At 42.8% G+C, this 25951-nt stretch overlaps 1 protein-coding gene across 1 annotated transcript in view; it reads right to left on the minus strand.

The window, feature by feature from the left end:
- The window catches only part of CNTNAP2 (contactin associated protein 2), a 2020907-nt gene that overhangs the window by 1531418 nt on the left and 463538 nt on the right, over nucleotides 1-25951 (minus strand). Inside the window, exon 3 of the mRNA XM_049894552.1 lies at nucleotides 3420-3530. Coding sequence (XP_049750509.1) covers nucleotides 3420-3530 — 111 coding nt within the window. The remainder of the gene's footprint in view (nucleotides 1-3419; nucleotides 3531-25951) is intronic.

Below are 25951 nucleotides of genomic sequence, written 5' to 3' on the forward strand. Positions count from 1 at the left end.
TGTGCCGGTGTGCGTATACGTGTGTGTGCATAACACATATTAACATCACACACCTCGGGAAACGGCATCCTATGAAAAATGCTACAACACTCCCAGGTTTCTAAGGGGAAAACAAAAGCAAGGTATTAGAAAGTCAACATTATAAAAATTTCTACCAAGGCAGAAACACAGCACTATCATTTGCAAATTAAAAAGACGTGCCCAAATAAAATATACAGACCAATTCCTGGTGGACACGCTTGAGCCAGCTCATCATTGCTGACAAGTGTCCGTGATACGAATGCTTCGCATATTACATGTTTATGTTTTTAAACTTTCGGTGAAGGCGAAATTCTGCTTTATATCTGGGAATAAAAATTTAAAGAAATTAAAATATGCAATGTTAGTCAGATGGCAACTCAAATTGGAAAGTTGAATACAAACAACCTGATTTTAGAGTTTTAGAAGAAATCATTTAAAATGTATTGTTTTAAAAAAATTGAATTACAGGGTTGAGAATAAAAGACAGAGAGCAACAATAGAGCTGAAAGCACAGCCAGCGTCTCGTGTCCACCATCCCATAAACGAGGCGGATGGTGTGAAGACGGGAAGGGGATCATATGGAATTACGGGCAGCATGTCACTGATGAGCAAAAGGGGTCTTTGGAAGCCAAAAAGTCACAAAAGTAAAAGTAACTGAAGTTCTCCACATAATAAACGTTCATAAACTGAGCCGTGGTGAAGTATAAGTCAGTCAGTGGAACACAGACGACGGTTTCTCCCAGTCCTATTTTGCCCCAATGCATCCTATCAACAAAGAGAGCAGGGCTGTGGGCAAACAGTTCAGAAAACCTATCTTCTGTAATACAGCTTTTTGCTTTTGAAACAACTTTCTTTTTACTAACGATTATGTCTGTATACAGGTAGCTATAGAAATATAGTCTATAAACAATTCAGAAAACTATTATGAAGGAAACAAAGACCCTCCTCAAATCCTACTGTCCAGGTTAAAAAGCAGTTTCATTCCAGATAGGTGACTCTGCATATGAGTCCTTAAGTAGATAAATAACTCTACATCATTTGAAGTGGAATCTTGTAGAGGAAAACACTTTGTCGTAGTTTTGCTTGAATTAAATAAGAAAAAAAAAAAACTGTTAATGTTTATTCATAAGAGACATTCATGCCTCAAAAAAACAAAACAAAAAAAGGCACCTGAAGTTATGGCGTCTATTGACCTTCTACCCTGAATGATTCGGGGGGAAGAAACAACAACAATAAATAATTCCACCTAATTTCCCTTCCTTGGTACTTGTGTAGTCTTCCATTATAACATTTATATCCTGTTCTAATTTGCTAAGCTATTTGGTCATGGTCGGTCCTATATCTAGATAGGCTAACTGCTCACTGCGATTCCTTGGAGCAAGGCTCTTTCCTTCTTTCCCTCACCTGTTAGTTGGCTACAGTTTAGGCTTTGGGGTTCCTAAGGGGCTGTGGGCTTGAGGCAACCTAACTACGCCCACACTAACTGGGTGTAACATTCTTCCGCAATCTTTGCCCACAAGCTGTCTACCGGAATGTTGCCTGTCTGTTTCCTCTGGTTAGAGTTACCTGGATCTTCCAAGACGACACTCCTTTGGAGGGATATTACATCCTTTTGGACACCCAGTGATGTATGTCACTTCTTTTCTCTTCTGTGCTCTGCTCCATGTTTTACAGTGCTAAGAAGACCTGGATCACGATTTTTATTTGGTGGTAGGGTCAGTTCCTCATTTCACGTTTTTCTAACTATTTTCATTACTTTGTTCATTTCTAGTAACTTTTATGGAAGAGGGATGAATTAAAGTTTCCAATACTTTGCCACCTTTAAACAGAATTACTGGTAGCTTCTAGGAACTCACCACTCAGGCCTTCTTGTCTGATGAATACCAGGTCATAAAATGTTCAGCTAATCAATACTACTACAGGGTCACTATGAGTCAGAATCTACTCAACGGCAACGGGTTTGGTTTTTTAGGTCAAAACCATATCTTGGTTATCTCTCTGGCTTTGTCTGCATATCTCTGTTTTTCACCAAGTCTTTTTACTGTTTAAAGCCCTTTTCACACTTCTGCGAATTTCTGTATGTATTACTCTGTGTCTAGCTTTCTCTTAACTATCTTCTCCCTTTTGGTTTTTCTTGCCTTTTTCTTCCCTTTAGTCTTTTTGTATCTCTGATATCTCTCTCTTTCTTGATGTCATTTTTCTTTTTTTCTTTCTTCCCTCTCTCTTTTGGGTTTTTTCCTGTTCTTTTCTTCACCTTTTAAAAATTTTTTTTTAAACACCTATTGCTTTATTTAATATTTTTTGTTTGTTTGTTTTCCCATGTATTTATCTTTCTTTGTTTTTTCTTTTTCCTTTTGCCTGAGTTGGTTGTGGTTTGAGATTAAATTTTATTATTTAGCATTTGTTTCTTTTCTTTTTAAGCTGCCATTCTTTGATATTTGTATCAGTGTTCCTTTGAAGCAAGGGTTTTACGCTCCTGGCCTGAATCCAGCTTCTTTACTTTTCTGTGAACTGCTGTTGACTTTGAAATCACCATTTACTAGTGAATGCCCTGACTTCAAAGTCTAGGGCTAATATCATAGCTGTAAAGTGTAATCGATTTTTACCCAACCTTAAAAACAAAGCGAAGTTCTGGGCTCTGGGGAGAAATTACAAGACACTCCCCTTCCCTCATCCTGCATTCTCAGTAGAAACTTAGTTCCTGCATGATCAAAAGGAGGAAACGTACTGAATACAAACTGTTTTTCTTCATGCACAGGACACACGGGGTCAACTCTTTTTAACACCTCTCTAAATGATTTTCTGAGTAACAAGGCTTTCCTTTACTCAGAATTTCAGTGACCAGGATCCCTCAGCTCTGTAGCTCCTTTATGCCATTTTGAATTCATCACTGCATGTGACTACAGAAATTCCTTCTCTTTGCTTACCCTCTCCCACTTCCAGCTCAGATTCCCTATATTTTTCCTCAGTAGTGCTACAAAAGAAGTTCACATTATCTGTGGGTTTTTTTCATAAAAGAGACAGGAATCCTTTTGGGTGCCTGCTAAAAGCCGTTATGTGATAAAATATATTTTTTAAATGTATCTGTGAATGTAGTTGTTGTTTTTAGCTGCCATGGAGTAAGCCCCTGACTCATGGTGATCCCCATATACAACGGAGTGAAATGTTGCCTGGTCCTGCACCATCCCCACGATTGGTTGTGAATCCATAGTGTTTTTATTGGCTCGCTTTCAGAAGGAGATTGCCAGGCTTCTCTTTCTAGTCTTCTCTGTTTGGAAGCGTCCCTGAAACCTGCTGAGCACCCTAGCAACGCTCAAGCCTCCACTAACAGACGCATTGTGGCTGTGCATGGTCTTAGGTGACATGTTTGTCAACAAAGGAAATATAATTTGCCTTACCCCCTCGCTTGTTGATCCTGGCATAGCCGGGAGAGTAGCTGCCTGACATGATGGAGGAGCTGCTGAAGGCCATGTGGGGAAGTCCGGAGACAAGAGGCTCGTCACATTTTTCTGAAAGGAAGAGGGAGAAGAATTCAATTGATCTTTAAGTCATGATTAGCAAGTGTTAAAACAATTACAGAATATAACAGAAGTTTTAAAATCGATGATACGACATTTGGCAGACGCTCAGAATTTACGCAACTCCACGATGCTAATTATAACAAATCACAGAAGAAGTGCTAACACCCTTCTGCTTTTCAAGAGCTGCAGGATAACCACGTGCTCTATTCCAAAGGTTGGGAGGTCAGATCTGCTATTTTGGAATCATTAGTAGGACTCCAGCCATCGACTGAATGAGCTTTTTGTTCTCTGGCATCTCCTGGATCCTCGGGTATTCACACATCATAGGGACAGAAGATGAGGAACGCGGACATCAGAGGGGTGAGCCTGGGAGGAATGTAGTCCAAAGCTAAATGACTAAGAAACGGGGGCTGTAGGGAAGAACACAGAGTTATCGCCAACTTGGAAAGTACTGGCTAATAAAAAAATAGCCTTTCCTATCTGACTCAACCGACCAATGCCAGGACCTGGCTGTCTCTCACATCTGCTTGCACGTTTCTCCGCTTGCTTCCATAACATCATTTTTTTTTTTTTAATTTTTCTTTTTTAACTCTCCTCCTTCCTCACTAGATGGTACTCTCAGTTTGCTTTGGCAGGCCTTTCTCATTCCCCGACATCTAAATGATAATGTCTCCCAGGACTCGACTCTCGGATCTCCATCTCTGGGAGGCTACCTAAAGGGTTATGTGCTTATCACGGACTATCTAAAACCCTGGGTGGTTCTGCTCTGTCACACGGGGTCACCATGAGTCAAAAACCGACTCAACAGCACCCACCCGCAACAACAACCACCACCTTGCATCAGCTCGCAAGTGCAGACCTGGTCCAGCAGCCATCAGCCGTCAGGGTTCCGGAAGTCTCTGTGCAGTCTCCCTGCCCCTCTCTGGCCTCCACAGCCATTCTGAGCACAGCAGCCAAGAGGCAGGCACTTCAGTGCAGGTCAGTGGGTAGTGACTGCAGGTGCCCATCACCTTACCCCTCACGGGATAAGGCCAGGCGTGTGATGTCTGCTTTTACTGGCTTCCCCGTCTCTGCTCCAGCCACCATGGCTCGCCCCTCTTCCAGCACTGCCAGCTCCTCCCTGCCTTCACTGCTCCTACGCAGACACAACGAGGCCTGTCCTCACTGCCCTGGGGACCCTGCTCACGGGTACACATTCCCTCTCCCAGCTCTGTGCTGACAGCCCGATGCCGCATCCATGTTTAGGCCACTCCCTGCTGGGTCTTCCTCTGCAGCCCTTGGCACCGCCTGCATACACACATGTTCGCTCATTTAATTGTCTGGGCGACTTCCTCTCCCTCTAGACTGGCAGCTCCTATAGGGATCGAGTTTTTATGAGTTTGTTTAATGCGGACCCTCTGGGCACCAGAACAGTTACCAGGCAGGTGGCACAGCCTCTAACAATGTCTGCAGAACCAATGAAGAAGAAGAACCACCCAGCCCCAACAGACCTCAAAGAGTCCCTGAGCACCGTGATGAATAACAATATGTGGCACCACACCTAACTTCCAGAGGGACAGTCTTAAGTTGCCACCACAATGCTTACATATTCTCAGTACTCTGTTGAGTAAGACAGGAAATTACATACATATTCTATAATGATTCCCATCACAGATATGTACCCCCCAAAAAAGTGATGGAAGGAATAAACCAGTCTTCTAGAAAATTCACTTAAGTTGAATTAAGTCCCCAAAGACACTAGAGAAATGAATTTTTATTCATTATCTCACCACTCAAGTGTGTAGACATCTGAAGTCAAAATGAACAAATCCATCCCCACGATACGTTGCCTGCGTTCTGATTTCTCTCAGTTACACTACAGGTGCCTCTGGGAAATATGGCATGAGTGTACAAATATATTCCCCAGAAAGTTCATGTAAAAGAAAGAAAAGATGAACATTAAATTTGTTTTAAAAATATTAGTTCACAATGCTAGAATCTAGAGTGAAGGATTTCACGCTAATGGTAGAATTTACTGTGCATTTTAGCTGCCAGCGAGGACAAATATAAAACCTTGATATTCTATTAGCTGACTCTTTCAAAGCTGACTTTTTATAATCTTTTGACATGAGTTCTGCATTTAACTGGAGTGTTACTTTTAAAGTGCTAATATAAAATTAATTTTTCACTCATCAACAAGTAGCCATGAAACACCTTTGATGCCCCAGGCACTGGGCAGACGGAATTACGGCAGTTGATGGAAGTGTCCCCATCCTCATGGAGTCTGTGTTGAGTACAGAGAAGCAAAGAACCCAAAAGGTGACTTTATAGAAGATGGTGATACATACTACATAGAAAAAGAGTATGAGGGGTGGGGAGCCCTGGGGGGAGCTGCTGTTCTACAGGCTTGTCAAGAAGGGGCTCTAGGATTAGGTGACCTTTGTCTCCTGATCTTTGACCTTTGACCTTCAGTGTGCAGAGGGAAACGAGCAGGTAAGCTGAATTGGGAACCGACAGGGCTGTGCTGGGAGAAACTTTTACTAGTTTTCACCTGCTCGGTTTGGCTGCTTTACACTTGACGTTACTCAGTGGTTAAGCCTTGCCTGCTAATGTAAAGATAGGCACTTTGAATCCATCCAGTGGATCCCCTGGTGAAAAGACCTGGCAATCTGCTCCCATAAGATTATAGTCTAGGAAGCCCTACAGGGCTATTCTACTCTGTCACATGGGGTTTCCACAAGTAAGAATCAACTCCACTGCACCCAACTACAACAATATGGAATGACATATTTTCCCAAGGTAAGAATTCAATGTGCATGTATTGTTACATAGAAAGGAACTAAATAAAGTTGATAAATGGTTGATTAAAGGATCCATTACCAAAACCCACTGCCTTTGAGTCTATTCCAACTCATAGAGACCTTACAGGACAGAGTACAACTGCCCCATAGAGTTTCCACAGAGTGCCTGGTAGATTTGAACTGCTGACCTTTTGGTACTTTAAATTCAAATGTTTATCATTATTATTATTAGGTCCCACTGAGTCAGTTCTGACTCATAGTGACCTTAAGTACCACAGAACGAAACACTGTCCAGGCCTGCGTCATCCTCACATTCATCGTTACGCTTGAGCCCATCGTTGCAGCCAATATGTCAATTCATCTTATCAAGGGTCTTCCTCTCTTTCACTGATCCTTTAATTTACCAAGCATGGTGTCCTTCTCCAGGGACTGATCCCTCCTGATAACATGTACAAAGTATGTGAGATGTAGTCTCATCATTCTCTCTTCTAAGGGGCATTCTGTTTGTACTTCTTCCAAGACAGATTTATTCTTTCTTTTCGCAGTCAATGGTATATTCAATATTCTTTGCCAACACCACAATTCGAAGGCATCAATTCTTCTCTGGTCCTCCTTATTCATTGTCCAGCCTTCTCATGCATAGAGGTAACTGAAAATACCGTGGCTTGGGTCAAAGTGCATCTTAGTCCTCAAGGTGACATCTTTGCTTTTCAACACTTTAAAGCGGTCTTTTGCAGCAGATTTTCCCAATGCAATGCATCTTTTGATTTTTTGACTGATAATTCCGTGGGTGTTGATTGTGGGTCCAAGTAAAATGAAATCCCTAACAACTTCAATCTTTTCTCTCTTTATCATTATACTGCTTACTGGTCCAGTTGTGAAGATTTTTTGTTCTTTATGTTGAGGTGTAATCCATACTGAAGGTTGTGGTCTTTGGTTTTCATCAGTAAGTGCTTCAAGTCCTCTTCACTTTCAGCAAGCAAGGCTGTGTTATCTGCATAATGCAGGTTGTTAATGAATCTTCCTTCAATTCTGATGCCCTGTTCTTCTTCATAGAATCCAGCTTCTTGGATTATTTACTCAGCATACAGATTGAATAGGTATGGCAAAAGGATACAACCCTGACGCACACCTTTCCTATCTTTAAAGCATGCAGTATCCTCTTGTTCTGTTCAAATGACTGCCTCTTGATCCATGTACAGGTTCCTCATGAGCACAATTAAGTATTCTATAATTCCCATTCTCAGCAATGTTATCCCTAATTTGTTATGATATACACAGTCAGATGTCTTAGCATAGTCAATAAAACACAGGTAAACATCTTTCTGGCATTCTCTGCTTTTAGCCAGGCTCCATCTGATATTAGCAATGATAACCCTGGTTCCACAACCTCTTCTGAATCCAGCCGGAACTTCTGGTAGTTCTCTGTTGATGTACTGCTTCAGTCACTTTTGAATAATCTTCAGCAAAATTTTACTTGCATGTGATATTCACAATATTGTTAGATAATTTCCGCATTCAGTTGAATCACCTTTCTTGGGAGTAAGCATAAATATGAATCTCTTCCAGTTGGTAGGCCAGGTAGCTGTCTTCCAAATTTCTTGGCATAGATGAGTGAGCACTTCCAGTGCTGCATCTGTTTGCTGAAACATTTCAATTGATATTCTGTCAGTTCCTCTAGTCTTGTTTTTTTAACCAATGCCTTAAGTTCAGCTTGGACTTCTTCCTTCAGTACCATCAGCTCCTGATCATATGCTACCTCCTGAAATGGATGAACGGTGACCAATTCTTTCTAGTATAATGTATTCCTTCCATCTTCTTTTGATGCTTCCTGCGTCCTTTAATATTTTCCCTTTAGAATCCTTCACTATTGCAATTAAAGTCTTGAATTTTTTCTTCAGTACTTTCAGCATGAGAAATGCTCAGCCTGTTCTTCCCTTTTGGTTTTGTATTTACAGGTCTTTGCACATGTCATCATAATACTTTACTTTGTCTTCTCGAGCCACCCTTTGTAATCTTCTGTTAAGCTCTCTCGCTTTATCATTTGTATCTTTTGCTTTAGCTACTCAACGTTCAAGAGCAAATTTCAGAGTCTCTTGTGACATCTATGTAGGTCTTTTTTTTCTCTCCTGTCTTTTTAATGTCCTCTTACTTTCTTCATGAACGATGTCCTGGCTGTCATCCCACAACTGGTCAGGTCTTCAGTTATTAGTGTTCAATGTGTCAAATCTATTCTTGAGATGGTCTCTAAATTCAGGTGGGATATACTCAAGGTCATACTTTGACTCTTGTGGACTTGTTCTAATTTTCTTCAGTTTTAACTTGAACTCACGTATGAGCAATTGATGGTCTGTTCTGCAGTCAGCCCCTGGCCTTGTTCTGATATTGAGCTTTTCCATTGTCTCCTTCCACAGATGTAGTCAATTTGATGCCTGTGTATTCCATCTGGTGAAGTCCATGTGTATAGTTGCCATTTATGCTGGTGAAAATAGGTATTTGCAATGAAGAAGCTGGTCTTGCAAAATTCTGTCATGCAATCTCCAGCATCATTTCTATCACCAAGGCCATATTTTCTAAGTACCAAGCCTTCTTCTTTGTCTCCAACTCCCGCATTTCAAACACCAGTAATTATCAATGCATCCTGATTGTATGTTTGATCAGTTTTAGACTGCAGAAGTTGGTAACAATCTTTAATCTCTTCATCTTTGGTCTTAGTGGTTGGTGGGTACATTTGAATAATAATCATATTAACTGGTCTTCCTTGAAGGTGTAGGGATGTTATCCTATCACTGACACCGTTGTACTTCAGGATAGATCTTCAAATGTTCTTGTTGACCATGAATGCAATGCCATTCCTCTTCAAGTTGCCATTTCCAGCATAGTAGACCAAATATGATTGTCTGATTCAAAATGGCCAATACCAGTCCATTTCAGCTCACTAATGCCTAGGATATTGATCTTTATGCATTCCATTTCATGTTTGACGATTTCCAATTTTCCTAGATTCATACTTTGTACATTCCAGGTTCCAATTATTAATGGATGTTTGAAGCTGTTTCTTCTCATTTTGAGTCGTGCCACATCAGTTAATGAAGGTCCCAAAAGCTTGACTCCATCCACATCATTAAGATCAGCTCTACTTTGAGGAGGCAGCTCTTCCCCAGTCGTCTTTTGAGCACCTTCCAACCTGCTCGTCTTTGGCACTGTATCAGATGATGCTCTGCTGCTATTTATAAGGTTTTCACTGGCTAATTCTTTTTAGAAGTAGACCGCTGGGTCCTTCTCCCTAGTCTGTCTTAGCCTGGAAGCTCAGCTGAAAGCTGTCCGCTGTGGGTGATTCTGCTGGTATGTGAAGACCAGTGGCATTGCTTCCAGCATCACAGAAACAAGCAAGCTGCCACAGGACAGACTGACAGACATGTAAACTTAAATGTAGAACATAAAAATATAGCCATTAAAAGGCCTGAATTTAGGTTATTCTCTTTATCCTTCAAGCCTTTTGACTTCTGTAAGAAATCAATACAAAAATTAAAATTTTTCTTTAAAGGATCATATAATTGAGAATAAATGGTTATTTGCATAAAGTCAGGGTTGGGCAACACGAAAGTATATAAGAGATTATTTCATTTTTTTCAAAGGTGAGATTATTTAGTTTTTTTTCAAAAGTGACTATAAAAATAACTGGTTTTTATGGAAATAACACACATCTTCTATGTTTGTTTGCCAACAATGGCATCGCTCACCAGTGATGGATTTGCATAAGGGCCGCTGTGCCCATTTTTTTTACATGTTGGTGTAAGAAAAAGTTAGCATACTGTGCTTATGAAAACAAATCATGGAGGGAGGGTTGGCAAGCACAGAAGGCGCGAACTATTAGCGTAAAATACAGTATCAGAATTTAAGCACTGAAAATCTGTCATCCTTCTAAATTGAAACATAATCTATAAACATTATAATCGTTGTTGTTCTTATTAGGTGCGGTTGAGTTGGTTCCAACTCATAGTGACCCTATGTACAGCAGAACTAAACACTGTCCGGGTCCTGTACCATCTTCACAATCATTGCCATGTTTGACCCCTTGTTGTAGCCACTATGTCAATCCATCTTGTTAAGGGTCTTCTTCTCTTTTGCTGACCCTCTACTTTACCATGCATGATGTCCTCCAGGGACTGATCTCTCCTGATAACATGCCCGAAATGGGTGAGACTAAGTCTCACCATCCTCTCTTCTAAGGACCATTCTGGCTGTATTTCTTCCAAGACTGATTTATTTGTTCTTCTAACAGTCCAGGTAAACTTTTCAGTATTCTTTGCCAACACCATAATTCAAAGGCATCAATTCTTCTTTGGCCTTCCTTATTCATTGTCCAGCTTTCCCATATATATGAGGTGATTGAAAATACCAAGGTTTGGGTCGGGTGTACCTTAGTCCTTAAAGTGATATCTTTGCTTTTTGACACTTTGGGAGGTCTTTTGCAGCAGATTTTCCCAACTCAACAGGTCCTATGATTTCTTGACTTCTGCTTCCATGGGTGTTGATTGTGGATCCAAGTAAAGTGAAATCCTTGACAACTCCAATCTTTTCTCCATTTATCATGATGTCACTTTTTGGTCCAGTTGTGAGGATTTTTGTTTCCTTTGTGTTGAGGTGTAATCCATACTGAAGGCTGTGGTCTTCCATCTTCATCAATAAGAGCTTCAAGTCCTCTTCACTTTCAACAAGTAAGGTTGTGTCATCGACATAACACAGGTTAATAAGTCTTCCTTCAATCCTGATGCCCTGTTCTTCTTCATATAGTCCAGGTTCTCGGACTATTTGCTCAGTATACAGATTGGATAGATATGGTGAAAGGATACAACTGTGATGCATACCTTTCTTGACCTTAAACCACACAGTATCCCCTGCCTCTTGGTTTGTGTACTGGTTTCTCATGAGCACAATTAAGTGTTCTGGAATTCCCATTCTTCGCAATGTCACATAATTTGTTATCATCCATATAGTCAAACGCCTTCGAATAGTCAATAAGACACAGGTAAACATCTTTCTGGTACTCTCTGGTTCCAGCCATGATTGATCTGACATCAGCAATGATCTCCCTGGTTCCACGTCCTCTTCTGAATCCAGCTTCAATTTCTGACTGTTCCCTGTTGATGTACTGTTGCAAGCATTTTTGAATGATCTTCGGCAAAATTTTACTTGTGTGTGATATTAATCTGTTGGATCACTTTTCTTTGAAATGGTCACAAATAGGGATCTTTTCCAGTCACTTGGCCAGGAATTTGTCTTCCAAATTTCTTGGCATAGATGAGTGTTCACCTTCATTGCTGCATCCATTTGCTGAAACATCTTGGTTGGTATTCTGTCAATTCCTGGAGCCTTTTTTTTTTTTTTTTTGCCGAAGCCAGCAGTGAAGCTTGAACTTCTTCCTTCATTACTATTTGAACTGGTTGACATTCAGTCTTTTCAGAAGGTAGCATATGATCAAGAATCATGGTATTGAAATGTTACAATTAAGAAATAAAAATACTATAGCTATTATAGAACTTTGATAACAAATATTAATAAAGTATTATAGGACTTTAATAACAAATATTTATTGTGATCTTTTTGCATGCCCCATACTATTGTAGCACTTTGGGCAATATAAACAAAAGAAGAGATACAGCCCATTTCTCCAAGAGTGGCAATAATATATGGATCCACATAAAGTAACAGATAGAGACCACAGGCCTTCAAAGCCTGAAATATGTAATATCTGTGCTTTTACAGAAGAAGTTTTCCAACACATGGCCTAATGTAACAAATATCCTAGGTATCCTGGAAGAACATATTTAATGAACCCTTATATCATCAAGTAACGTATTAGATAATGGGACCTGAAGTGCTACGGCTGCTAACCAAAGGGTCAACAGTACAAATCCATCAGGCGCTCCTAAGAAACCCTATATGGGCAGTTCTGCCCTGTCCTATATGGTCACTATGAGTCGGAATCAACTTGACGGCAGTGGGTGGGTTTTAGATAGGTGGAAAGAGGGTTAAGAACATTCTAGAAAGATGGAGCAGCTTAGCAGAAATCTGAGCAGCCACTCTGGGTATGAAACTCATCAGAGATGGCATATCCGTGCTCCAGAAATGCCATATTGTCATACTGACTACTACGATGAACAACCCATTCTTATTTCCAACTATAGTAATGGTTATTACATATCCACATTCCAAGGAGTCAGCTTGCTTGTTGGGCTATAACTTATATCTCAACATTCTGTACACATTAAATACTAGGAAATCAGGCAAACCCCAGGAGAAAGTGAGAATCTTTATACAGCAGTAAAAAGAGAGAGCGAACATTTGAAATGATTTAGTATTATGTCCTCCCATACTGGGATGCTGTCCAAAGCCAGGACCACACACCATGGCAAGTATCTGCTCTCCTCTGCTCAAACCTTCCAGGGAATCTTGGATGGCAACTATAGGAGCAGATGGGCCTTCAGTTTTATGTTCACACAATTCCAGTCCATCAGGAAGGCAGGCTGGCTGTAAGAATCCTGCCCTGACTCTGGCTGGAACAGAACTGGTTATGGCAAATGGAGAGGACACGCCATTGCCCTCCACCCTAGGGAGCAAGGCTGAGGAGCAGTGGCCGCTGGCCAGGTGGGGCAGGATCTGTGGGTCACAGGCCTCCATTGCTGTTAGAGTGGGGATCAGATGTGCCTCTGATTAAAAATAATGCCGGGTAATTTTCACAACACAATATCTTTTAACATTACAGCACTTTAAAAAATTGTGCTTCCTATCCACATTTGGAAACATAAGCCTGATATGCAGAAAACAACTAAGAACAAATGACTCCAGGACCAATCAGCACTGCCTGGATCAGCATTCAGACAACAACGTCCTCATTGATTAGCGAGAGGCACATTCCTGATTGAATTCATCACTAGTAGGCCCACTTGTTCCTTCTTTGAGGCTGGGGCTGCTCTGCTTCTGCTTGCATGCCCCCCTCGGGTTTATGAGCCCTTCTATCCATCCTCAGGAGAGACTCTGAGGGCCGCAGCCGGGCCCACCCTAAACTCCACTTCCTTCCAATACAGGGACTCCCGCTTCCTCCTCACAGCCCACACTGCATTGAGAGATGAATGCTTGTGAGAATCCCTTCATGGCCCCCCAGGAGGCTGCCCATCCTCTTGAGGGGTTCTGCTTCCTCTCTGTCCTTTTCAGGTTCTGACCCCATCCAGAGCTCCCAAGGCATCCTGCCCCTGTACCTCATGTCCTCTGCTGTCTGCTTACCCTCATCCTTCCTAACCATTGCTGATGGTGGACCCACCCTGAGTTCATACCCACCTGTGCACGCGCCCATGTTTACCAGGTCCTACGTACGTGTCCCACCTACCGCTGCTGTGCCACCCTCCCCCCGACACACACTCTGACATACGCACACCACAGCCTGGCTTCCTAGACAGGCTGTGCTTTGAGGTACATTGCTTCCAAGACAGTGGGGACACCTTGGACAAATAAAGTGTCAGTTCTTGTCCAGCCTAAGGGATCACATCAGGATTTGAACGGACCAGAAACAGAAGTCCCACCCAGGTGCTTCCTGATAGCCACTTCGATTAAGAGGGATCCCCCAGGGTCTGAGAAATTATAAGTTGCATCGCTTCCCACACTCCGACCAAGAGGGCAAGAGGAGATGGTACAGGACAACATACCCAGCTTTTAGAGACCTTGTTACCAAGAATATGCTGCATTGTTTTTCTCATTTCCTTTTCACAAAGAAGAAGGGAGTGGGAGAAGAGAAAAAGAAAGGAAGGAAGGAGGGAAAGAAAGGAGGGAGGAAGGAAGGAAGGGAGGGAGGAAGCAAGGAAGGGAGGGAGGAAGCGAGGGAAGGAGAGAGGGAGGGAGCGAGGAAGGGAGGAAAAGAAGGCAGGAAGGGGAAGGGAAGGGAAAAGAGGAAGGGAGAAAAGAAGAAGAAAGGAAGGAACAATGGAAGGAAGGAAAGGAGAAGGAAGGGAAGAAGAAGGGATGAAGAGAAGAAGGAAGGAAGGAAGGAAATATGGAAAGAAGGAATGATGTATGGAGGGAAGGAATGATGGATGGAAGGAAGGAATGATGGATGAAAGGAATGAATGATGGATCAAAGGAAGCAAGGAAAGATGGAAGGAAGGAATGATAGAGGGAGGAAGGAAGGAAGGAATGAGGGAGGGAGTTAGGGAGGGAGGGAAGAAGGGAAGGAAGGAGGGAAGGGAAGAAAGGGAGGAAGGAAACACACAGCACCGTCAACACTGCGCGGCCTGCCTCTCTATGGTTGCACATACATTTTTGCTCTTCATGAACCTGGGCACTCATCTCAACAGGGTGCTGTCAGGACACACTTAGAAATACCCTGATATCCAGTGAAAATCAGCAGGTGAAGAAATATCCCCCTCCTGCTTCTATTCACTGAAATCTTTCCTGTTTCTTACCCAGTGGTGGTGCCCCCATTTAGATTTTTGTTCATTTTAGGTACTCCCAATCACTCTCCTCAAGGTCCCTAAGCTGTAACCTCACTCCCCCTTCTCTCATCAGACACACCAAAGATGTCCTCTCCACCTCCTTCACCTCTGCCAGAATCCCCACCAGGTCCAGGCAGGGCTGGTTCTTTTCTATTTTTGCCTCAACTCCAAAAACACAGCCTCCTCCCAACCAGACAAGTGTGATCAGCCAGCTCTTTCCCACCTTCACACCCTCCCTCCTCCTCCTGACCAGGTAAGCACAATCAGCCAGCTCCCTCCTACCTTCACACCTCCCAACACCACCACCTGCTAGCCACTCACGTTACCTTATTTGGTTCCCAGCACTCATCCCAACTGGAAACCACCTTGCTTCTGTGTTTCACTTGTTTATTGCTTTTCTTGATGCCTGGTCTGCAAACACCATAAGAGCAGGCCATGTGCCTGCCGGGTTGACCTGTATTCCTGGAGCTTGAGAGCAAACATTCAGCAAAGGGCACTACATCAATGAATCACTGACACGAGAAGCAATAAATGCATCTGAAAGTGAGCAAGGAAAAGGGTTCTTAGGTTTGGCTGTTGAGATGTATCTTCTTTGTGTACTAAGCGTCTCCCCGACATCGTTCCATTCTAAAATCCGCTTGTGCAGAGAGGTGGCCTCACGCCATGGGGTTATGTGTGTGTGGATCCTGCTCACGGCATCCCGTATGCTCTTTCACCTCTCTGACCTTCATCAGCTCACTATGTTAAGAACCCTGAATTACATGGGGGGCCGTCCGAATCGTCAAACGCCTACCTCAAGAACTTTCACACTACCTTGTCTCTGGCAAATGAGTTTTTTGAGAGTTGAGGCTTTTGGCTTTTACAAGTTAGTTCTTTTGCATTTTTTTTTTCAGTCTTCAAAGAAGCTAAGACTTTGAAGTTTCTAACTCAACACATTTGCTCTGCATCATGGAAAAATTAGGTGGTTGGTATTTGTTTACGCAGAGCCCTCCCTGCTATATGTGGATCCCTTCTTGAAGGCATGTATCATCTTTACACTGCCCTTGTGCACCACGTAGGCCACAGAGTAGTTACCCTTCACATAGCTGGAAAAATACCGAATGTGGTCATGATAGCGATATATAGCTATGCATGAATTTGGTGCTATTATCTTTAAAAATCAGACCAGGTTAAGTTTGTTTTCCTTTGTGTAGGTCCGAAAGATGTGTTCAGAACAACAACAACAACGAAATTTAAAGCAGTAGAGCTAGAAAATCAGTCAGGTTTCAAGAATCACGGTTGTGAATCACGTCGGAAATTGTCGGCTTGGCATGTACCAAGGGCAGCCACGCTGAGATGCGTAGTTCAAATTCGCTGGACATTTAACAGCTGCAGTGGATTTCTGGCAGATGGTGTAACAGATGAATGTTTCAAATTATCTACTGCACTGCAATAGGCTAGAAAAGGAGTAGGTGTTTGAGGCTCCTTTTTTTTTTTTTTTTAGTAAGTTAAGCTTTTGTCTCCTCTCTGTTGATCTTCTAATTTCATAGAAAACAAAACAAAACAAAAAAACTCTACAACACAAAATAATAGAAATCAGCTTTCCACCATTTGGGTAGTCTGGAAAAGTCTTCTAAAACTGTATTCACAGCACTTCATGCAAAAAAAGGAAATGATATTCAAAAACAGAATCAGTGCCCTAGAGCCAGGTGGGGGTTTTCATCTTTGAAACAGTGGTAACAGTAGGGTTTTTTGTTTGTTTTTTTATTTTTTAATGCAAATGCTGCCTTCTCTTAAGGAGGCAGAGATAAAGGGCCTTTAAATAAACCAGTAATTTGAAGATTGTCAAGGTCAATTGCAAGTGCCTAAATGGACTTGAGGACTCTTGACACTTCCATCGGTGGTCTTCCTGTGAATGGCCCTCTGGATAGTAATCTGTTGGTCCACTGGTGAATGGCTCATTTCAGCACTCTCTAGTTTCATTAACTGGTTAATTCAAGGACAGTGTTTAACAGTAGCATGCAATGTCCTTATTGACAGGTAAGTCTATTTCCCAGAGTACTTAGCCCATGATACCTTAAATAATTGACCAAAATGCTGAAGATAAGCATCAGCAGAGCCCCTGGCTTCTGTCACTTCCAATCAGACCTGTATGCAATATGGAGCCAGTGGATGGTGAAGCAAAAGATGGTCCTTAAGAGTGATGTGGTACTGGAATGTTTAATTAACAAAGATTTATGGTGTGTTAAGTTAAAAAAAAAGTAGGCCATGAAACTGTATTTATGATATGATCCCAATTTTATGAACCATATATTCATTGTTCCTGTTAGCTGTGGTTGATTTGACCCTCATCACAGTGATCCCATGCACAACAGAATGAAATGCTGCCCGGTCCTGCACCATCCCCATGATCATTGAGGATCAGACCATTGAGTTTTCATTGGCTGATTTTTGGAAGTAGATCTCAACAGCCAAACATAGGAACCTCTTTCCTTGCTCACCTTCAGTTGCATTTATTGCTTCTTGCGTCAGTGATTCATTGATGCAGTGCCCTTTGCTGAGCGTTCACTATCAGGCCCCAGGAATACAGGTCAAACCAGCAGGCACACAGCCTGGTCTCATGGTTTTGCAGACCAGGTAGCAAGAAAAGCAATGAACAAGTGAGACACAAAAGAAGATGGTTTCTAGTTGGAATGAGTGCTGTAAACCACATAAGTTAATGTGAGTGAATGGCAGGTGGTGGTGTTGGGAGATGTGAAGGTAGGAGGGAGCTGGTTGATTGTGCTTAGCTGGTCAGGAGGAGGTGGGAGGGTGTGAAGGTGGGAAAGAGCTGGCTGATCACAATGACCTGGTCGGAAGGAGGCTGTGTTGTTGGAGTTGAGGCAGGAATGGAAAAGACCCACCCCTGTCTGGACCTGGTGGGGACTCTGGCGGAGGTGAAGGAAGTGGAGAGGAAATGCTTGGTGTGTCTGATGATGAGGGAGGGGGCAGTGAGGTCACAGCTTAGGGACCTTGAAGAGAGTGAACAGGATTATCTATAATGAACAAAAATCTAAATGGAGGCGCTACCACTGGGTAGGAAACAAGAAAGTTTCAGTGAATAGAAGCCAGAGGACGGTTATTTCTTCACCTGCTGATTTTCACTGCATATCAGGTATGTCCACTCAGGTGATTTAATTCTGGTTCCTTCGCCCCTTCCCCTGGAAACCCTGGTGGCATAATGGTTAAGTGCTATGGCTGTTAACCAAATGGTCAGCAGTTTGAATCCACCAGGAACTCCTTGGAAACTCTATGGGATAGTTCTACTCTGTCCTATAGGGTCACTATGAGTCGGAATCGACTTGAAGACACTGGGTTTGGTTTTTGGTTCACCTCTTTCCCTAGATTTTTCCTTAATTAGTCTTTCTTTATGGCAAACCAGTTTTACCCCATGACCCTCATATGTCCTTTTGGAAGGCCAACCAACCAAAGATCTGACTAGACAAGTGATAGCTGCGCATAAGGCGTATTGGCCATGGATCAAACACGGTCTCCCACATGGAAGGCGAGAATCCTACCACTAAACTATCAATGTCCCCTAGACAAAAAAAAAAAAAAAAAGACTGAAAGAACAGGTAAATGAAAAGACTAACCAAGGTGTTACAGTAGTTATTGGCTAACTGTTTACCTTCATCTTCCTCTCTGCTTTGTCTGTAGTTTTCAATATCTTAAGTTAATGCATATTTGTTGCATAATCAGATATGAAAAGGAAACAGTACAGAGTGAGGCCACCACCCAGTCACTCGCTCATGGTCAGTTAACGGGCACTCTGTGGGGATGCAGTCGAGAAGAGCGTGGTGGCACATTACCATGAAGACTGATGAGCCTGAGGAGTGAATGGTGCTCCAGACGGTGATCACTTTATGGGGAAGTAGAGTGGGAGGGAGAAGGGGGTCCTGCCTCCAGTTTTAGTGGGTGGAGGAGGTGCTTTAATATAGAGCTTCAGGAAGGGCTCGCTGGGAAGGTATCAGTTTTTAGCAGGAACTTCTTAGACAAGAGGGGCAAGCCATGGTCCCATCTGACATGTGTGGGAGGTGGTTGCAGGCAGAAGGGACCCAAGTGAGAAGGCCCAGGAGCAGGGTGAGGTTGGCAGGCTTGTGATGGTCACAGAGGCCGTGACTGCGGCAGAAGTGGCATGGGGTGAACGGTGAGGGAGGGGTCAGTGAGCCCACAGGGAGTAGAGAAGAGGGTGGGCTGGGCAATCGTGTAGGGCTTTGTGGGGAGGTGTAATGAGCTGATCTTAGTAGCATTCGAAGAACTGGAAAATGTGATATTTTACCAAGTATTTTTATACTGGAAGTGAAAGTTTAATGTAACCTGCACTATTTATCTATCTAGAAATTATTCTGTTAAAAATTATATATATAAAGATTATACATAAGGGCTGCCATTTATGGTATAATTTTAACTAATTAAAATAAACTTTTTGTCTCCAAGGTTTACAGCAAGAGAGATTGTGTGGGAGCATATTGAGTGCCCTGCACATAACTTCATCTTCAAAAAGTTAAGTATTTATATTAAAGTACCACTAGCTTAACCTAAATTCTATTAATGTAAAAAAGAAAAGTAGCACCTGCTAATTTCTCCATACCCTTCCTGAGCCTGTTTAAGTGATCAGTCATATGCTATCTTTTGAAGCGACAGCTTGTGAAATGTCTTTCATCCACAGCGTCCAACAAACAAACAAAGACAAACTTAAAAACAACAAAAAAACGAATGTCCTTCTCTCTTCCTAAAGCTCTTCTCCCATTTTTCTCTTGGGTAATTTACTATACCTTAAATCAAATGCTAGGTGGAGAAACCTTCCCCAACTCTTCCATCCCTTAAACTAAACGTGGTCTCGTCTACCCTTCTCATAGAACCTTGAGTTTTCCTTTGCAGAAATCAAGACAACTAGTGGTTGTGTATTCATCTGTTTGATGTCCGACTCAGCCATGAGTTGGAGCCCCACTGGGGTAGAGCTCAGCACAGGGGAGGTGAATGGTGCCTGGGACACATGAACTGTGGATGGTACAGGGTGTGTGGATAACTGAACTCAGAGAGGAGATGGTCCACAGAGGGAGTCAGAGGCTGAACGTGTAAATACTCTTATCCATTCATTCCTGTTTTGCATGAGCTCATTCTTCCCTGCAACGAATATTTATTGGATATCCGTTATGTTTGAATCTATAATATAGGTATGCCCTGCTATATGTGCGGATTATGTTCTTTAGGGATTGAGAAACCACTGATATGGTTCCTAAACGAGGGTAGGGGTACGATATGATAGCATCTATATCTTAGAAGAAAGCAAACATTGACAGGGTGAAGGAGCCTTGTTGGATGTATGTCCTAGCTAGGGACAATGTCTTTTGACAGCAATGGACCTGAGCAATGACACAGAAATGAATGTAGCCAGTAGCAGTGAGAGTATAAGAGAAAGAAGATACGAACACTATTGTGTAAACAGACTGAACTTAGCTTTCAACTGGATGTGGGAGGTAACAGAGAAGAGAGGCAGAAATTGTTGGGATTTCTCCCATGGGTGACTGGGTAACTGTAAAGCCATTCACCAAGCAAAGAGTGTAAACTGTAGTATTGGACTCATCTGCTTTAATCATGTATTAAGATAGGGCTTTGCCTTACTGAAGAGCACATGCCAAGGTTTTATCTTCACACTCAGTTGATTTCAATATTGTGACTAAAATTACCAGTCTCAGGCTCTGCAATTCATTTGCTGAAATAATAAAGTTTGCTTACCTAAAAAAATAGAAATCAAAAGATCTAACACATGTAAAATGTCCTCAATCCTTTAGGGCTCTCACTGGTCTCTTTAAGATGACACTATCCCATGCCTACCTGTATGTTTCTTTGTTGAAGTTACCTCTCTCACCATGGCACTTTGCTGTTGAGTAAGAAATCTCCACCAAGTAAGATGCCATGGACTGGTACTCAGTTAACTCAGAGGCTTTTTCCTGCTGGGTAAACTAGAAAAGAAAAATAGCTGCATACTAACACCAGCCCATTTCTGACTTCTGACAGACCTTTCTCTCAGCCTTTCTTTCGGTTAACATTCTCCGTCTCCGCTTTCTAACGCCCCTGGCTTTAAGCATACCAAACTTTCCCTTATGTTGGGAAGATACACTTTTTATGTCACTGTTGGCCCTCCTCTCAGAGCAAAGCCCCTTGAACGGCAGTTCTGTCTTCCACCGCGAAGGAAGCGTCCTAGGAACTCAGGGCTAGCCCTCAGGTAAAAGCTTGTTTTACTGATTTCCAGAAACACATTATATTCCAAAGAAAGTTGTAGGCCATGATATTTCTGATAATATGTAAATTTTAACCATGATAATTTTTTTTTCCAGAAGGCTTTTCTAGGAAAAGGCAATAACCACAACAAATTAAAATAAAACATAAACAAAATAACGCATTCAAAGTGCACATATGTAAATGTATACTCATTTTAGACAGAATTAAGGTGAGAGAGGAGATTGGATCAGGTCATTTTTGCCATCATCCTCGGTCGTGAAGTGCAATGGATCATGCCAGTCAGAATGAGGCTCTGGGGACAAGCAGACAGGAGCTGAAGGTGAACACGGGTCATAGAGAGGTAACACAGGGAGAAGTTGGATCCAGAGAGTTTAGAGAAGGAAGGAGGGATCATGAGACCCAAATCTAGGAAGCAAACAGAGACCAGCACCACAAGGTGATGGCTCAATCTTGCCACTGGGCCAGTGAGCACCAAGCCTGAACCAACCTCCTCAGTCTTTGCCACACAGCCTGGCAGGTGGGAGAAGCCCTTTCATCTCAGGAGTTTCTCAGGCTAGAGGGCTTCAATGGACAGGAAAAAATGGAAACCATGAGGAAAGGCATGGGGTGAGACTAAAGCAAACCAGTTGCCGCGGAGTGGCATCTGGTCCATGACCAGCCCACGTGCACCAGAGCAGAACTGTGCTCCACTGGGTTTTCAATGGCTGTGTTTTTGGAAGCAGATCACCAGGCCTTTCTTCCAAGGCACCTCTGGGTGAACTGAAACCTCTACATTTCAGTTAGCAGCCAAGCTGTTAACCATTTGTGATACCCAGGGACTCCACGATTAATTAAAGATGACAAAAAAGTAAGTTTGATTAAAATGCCAGGTGGGTTTTGGGGAGTGATGGGCAAATGGGGTTGAAAATAAGTAGCGGGTTGATCCTTGCAAGCTAAGCAGAGAATGTGCGGTCTCACATAGAAGGAAGTTGGGTCGATGAAATGTTTCAGAACAGAGGGTTTACAAAATAAATGTGCAAGGAACATTGTAAAAAAATAAACGCTTTGCTTTTTAGACTTCCTTAGACAGGGGATTCCCAGAGAATGGATCTCAGATGGGAAAAGGAACTGCATCTCGAGAAAGTAACACAATCGGAAACAGACATGAAATGGTGGGCCATCCCAATCCACCGAATTACGCCTTACTGAAGTTCTCGCCACTCCCAAGAGGCAGGGGACGTCGCTGGTTTTACATTTTGAAATAAGAAACAGCACCATAGTAGTGAAAAAATAAGTGAGACATATACGTTCAGGGCCATCTCTGCGGAGGGAGGCGGCTTCGGCCTTGTGAAAATAGTCAATCAGGCTGTTTTCCCAACACCTGAAGTTGGCCTCTGAACCCAAATTTAGAAAACCTTACTTCTGATTTCTATTCACTTGCCAGTGCTCTTGGGCAAGTAGCATATCTATGGTGAAACTCACTTTCCCCATCTGGGAAGCAGATGTATTGGACATAAAGTCCCCAGGTCCCTCTCATGGCTGATATTCCCACATTCTGTAGTATCCTAAGATGCTCGCAAGAAAGCTAGCCAATCTGATTACAAGCCCAAGAGACAGAAAGGGCCACATAAACCGGAGACTACTTCATCCTGAGACCAGAAGAACTAGATGGCGCCCAGCTACAACCAATGACTCCCCTGACAGGGAATACAACAGAGAACCCCGGAGGGAGCAGGAGAGCAGTGGGATGCAGACCCCAAATTCTCGTAAGACCAGACTTAATGGTCTGACTGAGACTAGAAGGCCCCGGTGGTCATGGCCCCCAGACCTTCTGTTGGCCCAGGACAAGAACCATTCCCGAAGCCAACTCTTCAGACATGAATTGGACTGGACAATGGGTTGGAGAGGGATTCCTGTGAGGAGTGAGCTTCTTGGATCAGGTGGACACTTGAGACTATGTTGGCATCTCCTGCCTGGAGGGGAGATGAGAGGGTGGAGGGGGTTAGAAGCTGGTGAAATGGACACAAAAAGAGAGAGTGGAGGGAAAGAGTGGGCTGTCTCATTAGGGGGAGAGTAATTGGGAGTGTGTAACAAGGTGTATATAAGTTTTTGTGTGAGAGACTGACTTGATTTGTAAACTTTCACTTAAAGCACAATAAAAATTATAAAAAAGAAGCTAGCCAATCACTTACTCCCAAAAAGTTGCCTGCATAATCATCTCTCTTGCTTATACAAAGGGATTAAACTCATTTAAAGGAAATTACAAAATAGACCTCTTGGTACGGGCAAAGCTGCCAAAGCACTGAGAGAAAAGTCATTTGGCCCTTTACTCTTCCAGGCATGAAGCACTTGCTGTGATTTGATGAATCGTCATAAGTGATAGATAATGACACCAAGTTCCTCTGTCAATGACACCTAGGACACATCGCCAGTGGGGCTCTTTTGAACTCATCCAGATTTTCAATAAACTGTCACCTTGCACAGTCACTACCTTCTTGGCACGAGTGGCTCATTGTAGGGTTCCATTACCATAATCGTTCTTTTCCACGAGGGATATGTACTCACAGGATCTGAATTCCCAGCTCTAAGTGTTCACCTTAAAGAATTTTATTACCAAGAGTCAGAATGGGCCATGTAAATCAGAGATGACATCAGCCTGAGACCAAAAGAGCTAGATGGTGCCTGGCTATAACTGATGACTACCGTGAGAGGGAACACAACAGAGAACCCCTGAGGGTGCAAGAGAGCAGTGGGATACAGACCCCAAAATCTTGTAAAAAGGCAGTGGGATGCAGACCTCAAATTCTCATAAAAAGACCAGACTTAATGGTCTGACTGCGAATAGAAAGACTCAGAACTTCTGTTATCCCGAGACTGGAATCATTCCCAAAGCCGAGTCTTCAGACAGGGATTGATCTGGACCATAAGATAGGAAAAAATACTGGTGAGGAGTGAGCTTCTTGGATCAAGTAGACACATGAGACTATGTGGGCATCTCCTGCCGGAGGGGAGATGAGAAGGCAGAGGGGGACAGAAGCTGGCTGAATGTACACAGAAATACAGGGTAGAGAGGAGTGTGCTGTCTCATTAGGGGGAGAGCAACTAGGAGTATATAGCAAGGTGTATATAAATTTTTATATGACAGACTGACTTGATTTGTAAAGTTTCACTTAAAGCACAGTAAAAAAAAAAAAAAAAAAGGTTAGATGTTCCCATCTACCCAGAGGTGAGTTGGAAGAAAGGCCTGGAGATCTACTTCCGAAAAATCAGCCATTGAAAACCCATATGAAGCACAGTTCTACTCTGACACACATGGAGAAGCCATGAGTCAGGGTCAACTGGTTACGGGTTCTTGTAAATGCTATTCGTTTGAAGCCATTTCCGCTTTCTCTCTCCAACCACCCTCCCTTACCAACACCTTATAAACATGCTGGAAGCTCCATTAGTACACTAAAAGAAAAAAAAGAAAGAATTTCATTACACAGTCCTGAAAGGAGCTTTGCTGTGGGTTGACGTTATTCTGTTACATCCTAAGACGCTGAGGGGACTGTGGGTGGATTAGAAATAGCCACAAGGCAAAGTTCCATGACTTATATTTTGGAGCAGTTCTGAAAAAGATTACACATATGCCTGATAAAACAAGTGTTTACTATTCTTAAAACAAACAAACCTTATTTTTGTACTCGTTACTAAAACGGTTCTTACGTTGTAGCCCTGTAATTTCAAACCACCACCCATCTGCCTGTCAGTTTACTGCACCGTGGTGCCTTGCGTGTTGCTGTGATGCTGAAAACTATGCCACTGGGATTTCAACCGCCAGCAGGGTCACCCACGGCAGACAGGGTTCAGCTGAGCCCCCAGACCGAGATTAGGAAGAAAGGCCTGCTGGCCAACCACTGAGACCCCTACGGGTCCAACAGCATTGAGACAGTGCTGGAGGATGAAATGCTCAGGCTGGAAGACACTTCAAATGCAGCGTGGCTGCAACAATGAACTCGCGCACATCAACAGTCCTGACGGTGGTGCTGAACCAGGCGGCACTTTGTTCTATTGTACCCCGGGTCGCCATGAGGTGGAGTCAACCAGATGGGAACTAACAACAATATAATTTCAAACATGCTACGAACAGGAAAAGACGGCAGATACCATATTAGAAAGACACAGGATTCAGAGTTAGGAGGCCTGGAATTGCATCCTGGCTCCCCCTCCCCTTGTCTGTACTCTCGGGTGCATCTTGAACTTCTTAGAGCCTCGGTCTACTCCTTGGTAAAACAGTAAATGAACCAAGCTAATAAAGTCTTGCTAAGCCTCAGTAAGAGGCCTGTGTTTACCGATGAAGCTATGGATGTGTGGGGTGCAGGTGACAAACTTGTCTTGCCGGTTAGGGTTTTCCAGCCCAGGGAGGAGCAGATACCTACCACGCAGTACTAAGCGCTGTGACAGAGGTAGAAATACCACAAGAAGGGCCATGGGTACCTATCAGCAGAACCATTAATTCTACCTAGACATCATATTACCAAGCACATCACCGTGACACTGGAAAACCCCGGGACATGGTGTTAGAAGAAGTGCTTCGTAAACTGTTAGGCCGCAGGTAGGTAGCAGTTGTTGTCATCGGTTTAATAAACAAACCAGAATTAACCATTTTACGTTGTTCAGGCTTCTGAGCATGAATTTGAGTCATGATTGGGTATTCAAAAAATACGTAATCACGTTGTGGTGGGAGTTGAAAAATTTCATTACTTTTTCATGTCTTCATAAAAACCAATAGAGTAGATAATAAAACTCTTTTTACTTATTATTTCTAATAGAAAACTCATTTACGTTCTAGAGTTTTAAACTGATGTTTAATGTTAAAAATATGTACCTCAACCAGGGAAGCTTAGAAAATCCCTCT

Source organism: Elephas maximus, chromosome 8, assembly GCF_024166365.1.
Source record: "Elephas maximus indicus isolate mEleMax1 chromosome 8, mEleMax1 primary haplotype, whole genome shotgun sequence".
Classification (NCBI taxonomy): domain Eukaryota; kingdom Metazoa; phylum Chordata; class Mammalia; order Proboscidea; family Elephantidae; genus Elephas; species Elephas maximus.